Here is a 13,544-nt window from a genome sequence, read left to right on the forward strand (position 1 = left end):
CCAGCCCCCTGGCACTGAGGGCCGGCGCCCATGGCCACGGGGGCCCCGGGTACCGAGGAGACCCGGGGCGAAGGGCCAGGCGTGCCCTCGACGTGCGGGAATGCTCACCGTGCGGGGCACCTGCAGGTCCAGAGGGTGACGCGTGTTCCCTCGGCCGAGGGAACGCGGGTTGTTGGAGAGGCCCCCGACAGAGGAGAAGCAGAGGGACTGGGCGGCCGCCCGGGGCCCAGGCCTCCCGGCCAGCGCCCCCCACTCCACGGGGTGGGCAACCTTCTCTGTGACCTTGTGGCCCCTCCACGAGGAGGAGGCCAGGCCGGCAAAGACTCGGTCACAGCCGGCCTCTGGCTCCCCTGCCCTTTGCTCCTGCGTCGGCAGGCGTCTCTGGGAGGCCTGTTGTACCGTTAGGAGCAGTTCTGGGGCCTCCCTGGAGGTTCCCGGGGGGAGCGCAGCTCCTGGCCTGCCCCTGCACGGGGGTGCGTCCGGCCCTGCAAGCCCACAGGCTCCCCCTGGGCCTCCAGGGTCCTCTTGGCTCTTCCTGTGTCGCTCTGGCCCTCGGAAAGTATAAAGAAGTGTCAACTGGAATCTCGCTTCACAAACCAACCTCCTTCTCAAAGGTTAAGTAAATGTAGCTCAGCTCAAGATAATTTCTGGAGAACATCTAAAAATAGCCGAGGGGTCCAGATTTGAGGAATTTCCAAACCGAAGAAAAATGCGGACAGACACGCAGATCGGGGTGTCAGACGACTGCGGGCCGTCTCAGGCTCGCGGGAAGGCTCGAAGATGCCCAAGGAGCTGGGGTCTGGCCCCCACTTCCTGAGAGCAGGTCCACCTCCAAGCAGCTCGTCTCTCTTTTAAGACCAGACCCCAGCAGTTGGAAAGCAAAGCAATAATTTGATGCCAAATCAGTTGTGTGACAGTGAAGGTTAAAGCATTGAAGGCTGGAATTATCTTTTTTTAAAACGTTTTCCTAAGTTTTAATTAAAGTGCAAACCCTGTAAAATATTTCTTAAATATTTTTCACATACCGCATCGGGTGATGTTTGCTTTTGATTTCGCAATAACCAAATAGTTTTGTGCTCGTGCCCGTGTAGCATTTCACCTCCTGCTGGGCGCCAGTTTCCTGCTGAGGCTCAGCCCTGCAGTAGCCTGTCTTCTTCTGTCCCCGCAGTGCATCCGCGGACGCAAGGCCACCCTGGAGGAGCTGCAGACGGTGCACTCAGAGGCGCACGCCCTGCTCTACGGCACAAACCCCCTCAACAGGCAGAAACTGGACAGTAAGAAACTTCTAGGTATTTCAAGGCCTTCTTTACCTTTACTGCCGAGGCTGTTTCCAGCCCTGCCCTCGCCCGAGGCCCCGCCGTCCCACCTGCATGCCCCCCGCTGCACAGGCGGCGAGTGTCGCCCACCAGGCTCTGTGCAGGCAGCTGGGGCAGGGATGAGCCTCCTCCGAGGTGCCCAGGCCAGGCTCTCAGGTGAGGGGCCGGAGGAGAGATTTCCACTCTCGGCATTCACGTGGGCACTTGGTTTCTTGCTTTGTGTCTGGTGTCTTGGGGAGAAAATGGGCTGAGAACCAGTGGTTTGGCAGAATGTGAAATAGCAGAGCTGGGGTGCTGGAGGCCGCCCGGCCACCCCGCACTGGGCCTGGAGTCGGTCTGGGGGACGCTCTTCGAGGCTCGGGGGGGCACCGTGGCAGCCCGAGCCCCCCCGCCCCACACCCGACCCCTCCTCCCCGGGGGCCAGGGGCTTCGGCTTTGGCAGGCAGCCCCTCAGATGAGGGGGCGGGATCTGCGCCTGACGGAAGGAACCTCCTAACAGGCATCTCCTGCTTTGGGAGGTGGTGAGAGTCTCCCCATAAGGCAGGTGGGTCCGACAGAAGGGCAGGGTCCCCCAGGCGCCCGGGCGCAGACCCCCGCCCCACTCCGGTCAGGACCCTTGCTGGGTAATTCCCTCCCCCGCTTCCCAGCCACCTGGAGCCGGGGCAGTCGCCAACCGTGGGTTTCCTTCCCCATCCCTGCCTTTGCCCCCTGGGGAGAGAAGCCCCCTGGGGCTCCTCCCTGAGCGGAGCCAAAGCAGGCAGCAGGGGCCCAGGAATCACAGCCGCTGGGGCCCCAGATGGGGCGGGGGGAAGGGGTGGGCTGTGTGCTGTTTCCTCTGGTTTCCGTGGCAGGTGTTGCGAAGGTCATCTCTGTGCCCGGCCCTGCACTGGGCCAGCTTTTGACCCTCCTGGGGATCCTGCAGCGTGGCCGTGCCCCCTCCCCGGGGAATCATGCGCCCCTTCACTCATTCGCGCACTCGGGGAGCATGTGTTCTCCTCTGCTGTGCGCCGGGTAAGCGCTGAGCCCCCCTAGAGCGAGGAGACACTCGGGCTCTGGCCTGGGCGGGTGGGGGTCGTGTGTAGCAACAGGGCTTTTAAAAGACAGACACCCTCATACCTGGGAGGCAGGGAAGGAGCAGGAGTCCCGGGGCTGGACAGCTGGTGCCAGGCAGTGGGCTGCAGAGCGGCACGGGGACAGACACCCCCAGCTCCGCCCGCTGACTCGGACAGCCCAGGGACGGTGACCGCAGGGACCCTGGTCCTGGGGTGCAGGACAGGCAGGGCTCAGACAGGGGACCGGGCCACAGGGGCCTGAGAGGCCTCCGTCCCAACGCCCTGCCAACCCCACAGCCCTGGACAGAAAGGCACAGGGTCCCTGGGCTGGGACAGACTCAGGCACAGAGCACGGTGAGGCCACCACCCACCCCGCCCCATGCTGGGCTCCCGGCACTCTGACCTTTACCCCCGGGCAGAGATGGGGGCCTCCTTCAGGGACTGACTAGCCCAAAGGAAGCTGTCCTCGGGGGCCCGCAGCAGATGGCCCCCTAAGGTCCTTGACGTGATGCTGACGGTTCACAAGGTCACCGTGTCTCCACCGTGTCCCCGCACCTTCCACCGGCTTTACGTCCTCACTCTAGGCCACGAACCGAAGACCAAGGGTTATCGGCACCTGGGAAGGTGCTCAGCAGCAGCTCGGAGGCCAGACTCCTGGGTGGGTGCGGGGGCCGGAGGGGGGCGCTGCAGAGAGAGCCAAAACAACATTAAAATCCTTAAAGAGGGGCGATTCCACGTCCACAGAACGTGAACAAGGGCCATAGAAAAGGGAAAAACCAGAACAGAGAGTAAAGCGAAACATGGTCACAGAAATCGAGTCCTGGGGCTGGAAGGAACGGTGAGTCAAGGCCCCGGAAAGTGGAGCAGGAAGGTGACCAGAGCTGGAAACCAGGAAACGGGAGAAAAGAAGAAAATCAAAGGAGCGTTCCTGGCACTCCGGGCCCAGGGAGCAGGGGCTTCCGGAGAACACGGAAAGGAAAGGAGAGCATCTGGGGTGATCATGAGAAGGTCGTAGGACCGGAGGACCAGCCGCCGGCCGTGAGGACCCTGCCAGGGAGTACCGCTGGGAAATCTCAGAGCACAGGGACGAGATGCAAGGGTGCTGCGATGTTCCAGGGAGAGGACCAGGTCTGCCAGGAACCAGGACGACGTCAGGCCCCTCGGTAGCAGTGCAGCACCTGGCCTGTTCTGGGGGAAGGTTCTTTCCAGCCTGAAGTTTTCACCCAGCCAGACTCAGTCAAGTATGAGGGTGAATCAAGGCATGTTCAGACTTGCTCCCTGCCCCGAGGCTGGACATGCGAGCTCAGGGTGCCAGCATGGTGGATGAGGGCCTCTTGCTGGTTCACAGCTGGTGCTTTTTGCTGGGTCCTCATGGTGGGAGGGGTGAGGGAGCTCTCTCGGGTCTCTGTTATAAGGGCACTAACCCCATTCACGAGGGCTCCATCTTTACAGCTTAATCACCTGCCGAAGGCCCCACCTCCTAATAGCACATTGAGGGTAAGGGTTCCAACGTGAATTTGGGGGGACAAAAACACTGAAGCCATGTCAGTCACAGAGGCCACCCCCTGAGGATGGTGAAGGCAGGTGAGGAGGCCGCCCGTTCCCCATGTGGAAGCCCCCAGGACACCCTGGACCAGTGTGGCTGAGAGGCCTCCTGTTGGGCTGTCTCCACCAAAGTGTCCACTGAGCCGGACCACCACGGTGGCCAGGCCAGGACCCGCAATAGCCTGCGCAGGGTCTCCTCTTCTCTTGGCCACGCAGCACCTGTTGCTCACGCAGGCTCTGCTGCCTGGGTCAGCTGGGGGCTCACTTCGCCCGCCCCTGGGAGTGGGGGTGGTCACAGTGGGCCGAGGAAGACCTCCAGAGCCGCTCCCCCCACGGCCACATCACGGGCCTGGTCCCTGGCCCGGCCAGCTGCCCTGGCTATTGTGAGCCCTGCTCTGCAGATGCACGTGGACTCCAGGGAAGTAGACGCTCGGGCTCCTGTCCCGGGAACTGCTGCCCCCCAAGGGCCCTGTGTCCTCACTCAGCGAGGTTCGTCCCTGCTACTCAGTTTGGTTTTCCAAAGCTCAGCCACGTGGTTTAGGATAATGCACAGGAAACCAGGAGCTGTATGGGGGCGGCTGGCCCGAGGAGGGGTTCCCCGTTCCCCGTGGAAGGGGGCACGCTGCTCTGTTCTCTCCCTCGGCCGAGGGGCGTCTACGATGCAGACTGGACACAGATATGGAATAGACTCTTCAGTGTGTACGACGTCCTCCACTTGGCGCCCCCCAAACGCATCTGTGTCCTCTGAGCTGGGAGGGCTGTTGGGGCTGCCCAGGCCCCGCACCCAGAGTTATGGACTTGGGAGGGCAGGGAGGTCTAAGCCGGCCGCCCCCAGGAAGGGGCCCAGGGCTCCGGAGGACAGGTGACACCCGGGAGACGCCAGAGGCCAGGCCCAAGGCACAGAGAGGGGTGCGGATCGGAGCAGGAACGTCCAGAAATGAGACAGAGTGCTGGCCGGGGCCCCGAGGAGAGGGTCTGGTCTGGGCCCAGACAGGGCTTTGTGGAAAGGAGGCTTCAAGGACGAGGCCGGTGTGGATGGGGGAGGAGGTCAAGGGGCTCGGAGGGAGGGGCCGAGTGGGCCAAGTGCAGGGTCTTCAGGCCGGCACGTCCGGCAGGGCCCGGGGATCCCCCAGGAAACGCGGATCCCGGCTCCTAGAAAGTTCTCCCGCACGGGAGGGTCTGCCTGTGGGTCCCGGGACGGCACTGGTGGTGCTGCACACGGGACCAGTAGCCCCCGCTTCAGCAGCCTCCGGCAGCGTCCACGGGCCTCAGCCTGGAGAGCAGCCGGCCTCCCCCTGAATGCACCGTGCGGCCCGGAGCCCACGCACGCTCCACATCCATCCCCTGGTCAGCCCGCCAGGAGTCCTTCTGCAAGCCCGTCTCCTGGGCATGCGCTGCTCCACGGGGCAGGGGATGGGGTGACGGGAGGATGGTCTCCCTGCAGGCACGGAGGCTCGAGTCCTCCGCCAGGAGGACGGGTGAGGTTTCCAGTCTGGTTTCAAACTAGGCTTAAGACGGGTGATGGGAAATGAGAGAGACGCCGGAGCCGGGAGTCCTTGGGGAAGAGTCAATGGTGGGTGAGCCGGGAGACGGCGCTTTCCTCCCGCCAAGCCGTGTCCGTTACCTCGTGGGGATCCCCCTCAGTTCATCCAGCATCTCCGTCCCTGGAAGCCCCTCTGCTGCTCGTGGCTTCTTTGTTGAAGTGCTCGTGCACCATCTCAGACCCCGCTCCACCCATAGGCAGCCACGGGAGTGTATTTAGTGTTTCTTTTATGAGCCGAGTGTGTTGTCCCAAACACACATATTGTGAGTGTGTGTGTTCCATTTACCATAATGGTATTATAACCCATTCTGTTTCCTTTTTCTCTCCTACTGAGTTTTGTGTTGTGAAGTCTACTCACGTTGCCGTGAGGATGCCCAAGCAGATACCTTCCTACCACTTGAGACCTATTTACATTTCTGATGATTGTTCTAACGTCCTTATATCAGTCTGACTATTCCAGACATGGTAAGAGTTGATGATGTAACAGTACCCTGATTCGGTGTTTCAACACTACTGGGTGATCTCCCTTCCTCTTTTTAATTGAATCCACAAATTTCCAAGCCATGTGCAAAGAGGCCTGTGTAGTGAGTGTGGGGCAGTGACACAGCTTGGCCGGGCTGCAGGGGGCTGCCTGTTCACCACCTTAGGTGTTCCTGGAAGTCAGGGTTCATCTTCTGATGGCTGAGGAGTGCGGAGCCAGGGCTGCGGAGCACCTCATGAGCGCCTGGCCGTGCTCAGGTGAAGGGTTACTAGGCGACCCCTCTGCTCACAGCACAGCAGCAGGAGCAGCAGCAGAAAGCCAGCATCTTCCCCGCGCCTGTCGGCGTCCCAGCCTGCCTGTCAGCCAGCCTGCCAGGACTGGGAAAGCAAGGGTGCCCCTCAGTCGTCAGATCCCCGTCTCGGCTTGAACATTTTGTGACCTGGCCTAGGCAGTGGTGTTCCCGGAACACAGGAGGCCAGTGGGGGAGGGATTCGCTGACCAACTGGGGCCTCGGCCGAGGCGGCTGGGGATGGGGGGAGACCAGCTGTGTGAGTGGAGAGGCCACCGCTGGGCTGCTCCGGAGCTCTGGGCCAGGACAGCTTCCCTGTTTCCCTGCTGCCCATCCGAGCACGGGCTTGTGTCCAAATGCAGGGTATCCTACCTTTTTTATTATTGTGGTCTTTCCTGGCTGGATAATGAGCAAAATCAAAATAGTCACATGATTTATGGTTTTAATACAGACATCAGTCTGTAATTTCAAACACAGAAATCCAGTCTCAGCAGAGCCCCTCTCACTGATATTTACACACACACGGATGGATGTACATGGATTCACACACACGGGCGCTGGGATTCTTTGGGAGAAGCTCTTACATTGCTAGCCTCATGTTCCTGTGTGCTGGAATAGTTGGTGTTACGAGAACCGTCTTGAAGCCATTCCCAGCCTGTGGTCACCTAGAGCCACTGCCGCGTGTCAAGGGCAGGCCCCTATGGGGGCATGGGGGGCCGGTGCCGCCCTCCCTGATTCGAGCCATTGGGTGAATCTGTTGCAGGACAGCGTGGTGCCAGCGCCCCTGTCCCCCGCCCCCGGCATGCACTGCAGCCCACCCTCTCCCTCCGGCCCCAGGACCTCCCACGGGGGGCTCAGGGCAGGCCTGGCAAGCCCCTCCCAGGGCTGCTGTCCTTGGGCATCACTTCCCTGCCCGCTGGCTCCTCCACCCCCCTGCGCACCCGCTGATTCCCGGCTGTGGGCCTGTAGTCGGGGCACAAAGAGAAGGCAGGCGTGCCCCCGGCCTCACGGGGATGGGGCCAGAGGCAGTGTGGCTCCGCGAGAATCAGTTTAACTGATGTCAGAAGGCACGGCAGGTGAACCTCAGTCGAGCCGCGGAGGCAGACGGCTGGGGGGGGGCGTGACCTGGGGGGGGAGCCGTGGGTGCAGGCGGCTGGGGGGCGTGACCTGGGGGGGAGCCGTGGGTGCAGACGGCTGGGGGTGTGTGACCTGGGGGGGAGCCCTGGGCGCAGGTGGCTGGGAGGGCGTGAGCTGGGGGGAAGCCGTGGGCGCAGGCGGCTGGGGGGGTGTGACCTGGGGGGGAGCCGTGGGCGCAGGTGGCTGGGGGGACGTGAGCTGGGGGGAAGCCGTGGGCGCAGGCGGCTGGGGGGGTGTGACCTGGGGGGGAGCCCTGGGCGCAGGTGGCTGGGAGGGCGTGAGCTGGGGGGAAGCCGTGGGCGCAGGCGGCTGGGGGGGTGTGACCTGGGGGGGAGCCGTGGGCGCAGGTGGCTGGGGGGGCGTGAGCTGGGGTGGGGAGCCATGGGCCCAGACGGCGGGGGGGCGTGACCTGGAGGGGAGTCGTGGGCGCAGGCAGGGCAGGCCCGGGGCAGGACCCACCGTCCGGGCATCTCAGAGCGGGTGGGGCGTGACGGGGAGGGTCCACAGTGTGGTCCAGGCCAGGAGCCGGGATGAGGTGGGCACAGACCTCACCAAGGCTGCTCCCCTGGTGAGCCATCCGGACCCCGTGACCCAAGGCCTGCTTTCTTCCTGGTGCCCTGGGAGCAGCTCATGGCCACCCAAGCAGAGCTGGGGCTCAGGGTCGGGGAGAGGGCAGTGTTGGGAGTGAGCCCTCCCAGCACTGGGCCCGGCTCTGCCGGGTCCAGAAAGCAGGCTCCCAAGCTGGGCTGTGGAACCTGCCAGGAAAGGCCTGGGGGTCGCAGTGGGAGTGAAGTGGAAGGGGGGCAGGGAGCGCCCGGCTGCATAGTCTCTCCCGGATGGGGGCAGCTCCTGCAGGGGGTCGGCCAGCTGGAGCCTGGGCTTCACACTGCGCCTGGGGCAGGGGGTGGGAGCGGGGGCTGGGGAGTTGTGCCACCCTCTGGCCCTGCATGACAGGCAGGTTTTAGGCTAGTCATCAGCCAGCACCCGGATCACACTGGGGAAGAAGACAGTCCCTGTCCTTGTCACCGAGGCAGGCCTGAGCCTCGTGGGACAGGGGCCTTGTGTCTGCAGCGTGGGTCCCGGGCAGGCCTTTCTAGACGGCCAGGTTCAAGGCTGTGTGGTTTCTTAGCTGTGCACCATCCCAGTGAACTTGGAACACTTGTACATGGGGAGAGGGCTGCTGTTACATCCCAAAGGACCCCTCCGTGTCTAAAGGGCTCACCTGGGGGGTTTAACCCCAGGCCTCTTTCTCTTGCTCACAGCTGGGGAGGGCAGCCAGAGCTCAGAACTGAGAGCCAGTGTCAGGGGCAGGGAGCTCTGGGTGGTTCCCTGCCAGGTGCACAGCTCGGGCTGGAAGCAGAAGCCTCCGTGGGGCCTCCCCACCCCGTGAGGAGGGGGCTGTTGCCATGGAGAATGCAAGGGCTCTCCTCAGGGGCTGGGCCCGCTCAGCCCAGGACCCACCACCGGCTGGCGCCACACGGTGATTCAGTGTTACTTGAAGCCCATTTGCCCCTCCGTACGTGGGACACATTGTGCATCTCCCGCAAGTGTCAGCGCTGTTGAGGCGCCGCCAGCGCGATGCTCCCTGCAGGCCGGGGCGGTGCTCCCTGCAGGCCGGGGCGCTGGGTGACCCTGCCCACCTGACCTCGGCTCTCCTTCTCCCTGCAGGCTCGCTAACGTCGGTGTTTGTCAGGCTGCCCTGCGGTGGTGTCGGGGTAAGTATTTCTTTAATGTGTAAATAATGTCCTGTTTGTTCTCAGGGTCCTGGTGGTCACAGAAATCGCTGCCTTGCTCTCCGCAGAGCAGGTAATTGTTGCCAGGTGTTTTCCATAAACAGGGCCTGCTGGGCGGGGCTGCCCCACCGCTCACATGTGTGGCTTCAAAGGCCCTGTGAGCCTGTGAGCGTTTTGATGGTGGATCTGGGGCACCTTCCTTCAGGGAAGGTTGTCTGGCACCACTGGCTTTAGGAAACGGGATCCGGTGTGTGGGCCTGTCTTGTCTGACCCACTGGGCAACAGTCCACTCGTCCCGGCTCAGGTCGTGAATCCGTCACCTCACGGGGTGTGTGTTGATCCCGTATCCGAGCTCCAACCCGAAGCCCCACGTGCAGCTCTGACCCTGGGCATGAGGTTTATGGGCCACGTGGGGTGGATAGAGCTGCTTCTCCGGGAGATGGAGCTCTTGGGCAGACCTGGGCAGGTAGACACGCAGGAGAACCAGCATCTTGATTTAACTTGGGCTTTCCCTGCCCGTGATGGGGGCGCAGAACCCATCTGGGCACCCACCCCTACCTCAGCGCAGCGGAGGCCAGGTCTCCGCAGCCAGAGCTTCTCCTTCAATCAGGAGGGGCTGTCCCCCCGCCCCCCGCTGTCCTCTGGATGAGGGAGGGTGAGGGCAAGGACCAGCCCCCTCCTGGCCAGTCTGCTAGCCGTGGAGCTCCCCAGCCCGGGAAGTGCTGCAGCCGGTCACAGTCACAGAGAGGCCGGAGGACCTAGTGGACAACAAGGGCGTCTCGGCTGGAACCGCGCATCAGCCGAGTGTGAGCCTAATGACAGATCGCAGGGTGAAGCTTGGGGTCTGGATTCCGTTATGGAAATGAAACAAAATTGTTTTCTTCCTGAGTCTTTACAAAAATCGCTGCTTTGAAAATTATCCCGTCAGAAAGAGCATAAACGGCGTTTATTCATACCACCACCAGGCCCTCCTGGAGTTATTGTATTTTGTACTGTAAATAGGCTGCAATCTCTTAATGCGGGGCAAATTTTTGGCCAGACTTGAAAAGGCTTGGATTTGCACTGCCCTGCAGCAGCATGCTGTGCGAGGCAGGATTTATAATTTGCAAATGAAAGCGAAAAGGGGACTGGGCCTGGGGCCTTGAGCCAGGTGGCCCCTCCCCGGTGTGAAGTCCAGATCCAGCCTCCAGCAGGCTACCAGCGCCCACCTCCACATCCAGGCACAAAAATGCTCTGGAACACGGAGACGTGGAAAATCTCACCAAGTCGAACCCGGTCGAGAGAGGAGCCCATCAGAATAATTAGTGGGAAGTGTGACCCATAGGGTGTCTCAAGGGATTGTTCACTTTCAGTTGTTTTCTATAACTACCCCAATAGGAGGGCAGAGAATCGCAGTGCCAGCCCTCCCGCCCGGCTCAGCGTGGACTCGCCATGTCGCTGGTGCAGCCGCAGCCCTCTTGGGCCTCTGAATCTCCTTCCAGAGCTGGGGGCCAGCCCCAGGGGTGTTGCCAGGGAAGCAGAGGAGACCCCAGGGGCCCAGGTGTGGCTGGGAGGGTGCAGGACGGCTGTGCGTCGCTTCCCCTGAAGCTACTTGAATTAACATCTAGGTTCTGTAATGGAGCTTTTAAATGCTTTTACCTTTTCTTTCCAAGCCAAATAAGAGAAACTTCGGCTTTGCTCACCTCCTGAGTATTGCATTTCCCTTCCAGCCCTGCCCTGGCAGGCCCTGGGAGCCCCGAGTGCCGTGGCTTCTAAGGTCCGCGGCCCACCCAGAGTGGCCACCCCGAGTGTCCACTTGAAATCTCCGTAAGAGGTCTCCCCATCCCTGTCTTCACCTGTTCTCCGTCTTTGCTGTAGGCGATTGCGGAGGAATTGTGGAATAGGCCCTTTGCTCTTTCCCTTGCTTCCTGCTCCTGTATTTGTGCTCGCCCCAAGCAGGGCCGCCTCGTACTTCTGGAACTCAGGGCTCCAACCCGACCATCCCACGTTGGTCCCTGGGGAGCTGGTGGCCAGAAGCTGGGGGACTGAGACCCCGAAGCAGTGGAAAGGGCCGTCAAGTTCTCTGGAGATGCTGCAGTGGGGCTGGGGGGTCTGTCCCTCACCCTGGACACGATGTTCCAGGACCTTCTGGACCCTGGGGTCATGCGGGAGGAGAGCAGAGATCCTGCAGAGCACGCGGAGGGTCAGTCCCTTTCCCCACCTGGCCTGGTTACTTAGCCTAAAACCCAAATCATCGCATTTGGAGGAGAAATAATCTGCGTAGTTCTGCCCAAACCCCTTTTGGTGCCCAGGGGTACGTACGGCCTCTCGCGAGGCCCAGGCAACCGGTCGGACCCTCCTGCCAGCTCTCGCTTTGGTTTTATTGAATTGATTCTTCAGCTGAAGCAACTGGTCCAGAATATTCTAGTTGAGTGGCTACTTCAATGAATAACGGCACAGTATTATTTAGAACAGAAGCTGGTCTTTGAACGTTGAATATTAATGCTGCGGAGAGTGCGCTAAGTGCAGAGCGTTCTTCTGACATTTGGAAGCTATTTAAAGAACATAGAGGTTTGGTCATTGAAAAGAAGAGCCTGCACGGAATAACACTCCTCAGGAAATAGCTCGAGCTGCTCGTAAATGTATTTTAAATCATCTTGCTTTGAAGATGAAGCCCCAGGACTTCATTGAAAGAAATCCATCCGCACCACGTAATGATCAGGGCCTTTGTCAGGTGGGCAGGGCCTGGGCTCTGACCCTGGCTGGGCCGGAGAGGGGGTGCCGGGCCCTCACCTGCGGCTCCGCCTCTGTGTCCGGGGCCCCGAGCGTTCAGCGCTTGGAAGAGGTTGTCATGGGAAGGAAGGTCTCACCCAGGCCCGGCCGACTGCTGCAGGTGGAAGGGCTTATTCCTCACAGCTTCCCAGAACCCTCTCTAGGCTCGGGCACCCACAGGAAGGGCGCGCGAGCCCCAGGTGTGTGCGGCCGAGGCACCAGCTGCCCTGCCCTGGGGATGGCAGCCCCCTTGACCTAGAACCAGGGGCTCCTGCTTTATCGTGGCCCCTGCTCCCCGCCCCCCAGGCTCCCGCAGGAGACTCAGCCTCCGCAGAACTGACTCGTCAAGTCTGTGTCTTCTTTCCTGCCCACGTTAGCTAGAGTTTTAAAAATATATCTAATGTGTAAGTAGATAAACCAACACACAAACAGTAGTTACCTGAAAGGTTTGTGCCACACACGTTTTTCTCTTTGACGAGGAACAGCTACCTGGGCAGGTGTGCCATACCCTGGGCTGAGCCCCCTGGTGTGTGTCCAAGAGCCTGGATTCTCCTCCCCGCACCCGTCCACGTGCCGTCCCCGTTAACGACTCCTGTCAAACACACGGAGCTTCTCCTTCAATTCAGCATGAAATAAAGTCATAATTTGGAAGGACCTCTAATTCTAACACTTGCTACATTTGCTTTTGCTAATTGTTAGTGTAACTCAGCTGCCATTGCAGTTAAAAAAGGAAGGGAACTAGGTAACCTTGACATCGTGACTCCTAGCATATGGAGTATTTTGGAGCAATTGAGAAAAGAACTGACACCTCAGAAAGGGGTAAAAACGCAGGATGCTATTTTTGGTGCATTCACTGTTCTTTTTCTGTTTAGTAGTTTTTGGCATGTCTTCAAAAAAAAAAAAAAAGTAAGCCCGAATGTGAGCTGGGTACGTTCTGTAACTAGTCAAGGAGAGACGGCAGGCTCTGGTTTTAGAGGCGGAGCACAGGGGCCCCTGGCTGCACGGCCACCCGGCCGGGATGGGGGGTGACTGTGACCAAGGACGCCGGCCTTACTGCGGGCGTGATGTCTTCACAGGTGGACAGTGACACCATATGGAACGAGGTCCACTCGTCGGGGGCAGCCCGCCTGGCCGTGGGCTGCGTGGTGGAGCTGGTCTTCAAAGTGGCCACAGGGGAACTGAAGGTCAGTGCGGACCAGCGGGAGGGGTCCTGGGAGGACACAGCCCGGGGAGGGAGGGAGGGACAGCCAGCCCGCGTCACTCGCCCTCTGGACAGGCACCTGGTGGCTGTGACGGGGCGTACGGGCGGACCCAGCTCCGTCATCACTGTTGAACCCGAGGGGACTTTTCCCACGCTTGTGAAAACACGTGTAATGATACAGCACTTCTCAAAGAATTCGGTCTCGGGAACACTCTACATTCTTACAGTGGCTGAAAAATCCCAAAGAGCTTTTGTCTTTGTGAGTTGTGTCATCAGCCTTGACCACTCATTAGAGTTTAAAACTGAGGCTTTTAAAATATTTATTAATTTAAATATAATAATAAGAGCTTAGTCGCTCAGCTGGACTCTCATACCTGCTTCTGCTTCCGTGTCTGGTGACGTGTTGTTTTAGTTGAAGCACACGAAGAAAATCTGGCCTCGCACAGATGCAGAACTGGGGGAGGGGGAGTATTTTAATAGCTTTTTCAGATAATTG

At 60.4% G+C, this 13,544-nt stretch overlaps 1 protein-coding gene across 1 annotated transcript in view; it reads left to right on the forward strand.

Moving 5' to 3' along the window:
• HDAC4 (histone deacetylase 4) overlaps window positions 1-13,544 on the forward strand; it is a gene marked incomplete at both ends in the record, with an annotated part of 189,087 nt that overhangs the window by 146,972 nt on the left and 28,571 nt on the right. The window contains 3 exons of the mRNA XM_079709944.1: window positions 1,169-1,289; window positions 9,032-9,078; window positions 12,924-13,031. Coding sequence (XP_079566070.1) covers window positions 1,169-1,289; window positions 9,032-9,078; window positions 12,924-13,031 — 276 coding nt within the window. The remainder of the gene's footprint in view (window positions 1-1,168; window positions 1,290-9,031; window positions 9,079-12,923; window positions 13,032-13,544) is intronic.

This window comes from Hyperoodon ampullatus (genome assembly GCF_949752795.1).
Source record: "Hyperoodon ampullatus genome assembly, chromosome: 8".
NCBI classification, from domain to species: domain Eukaryota; kingdom Metazoa; phylum Chordata; class Mammalia; order Artiodactyla; family Ziphiidae; genus Hyperoodon; species Hyperoodon ampullatus.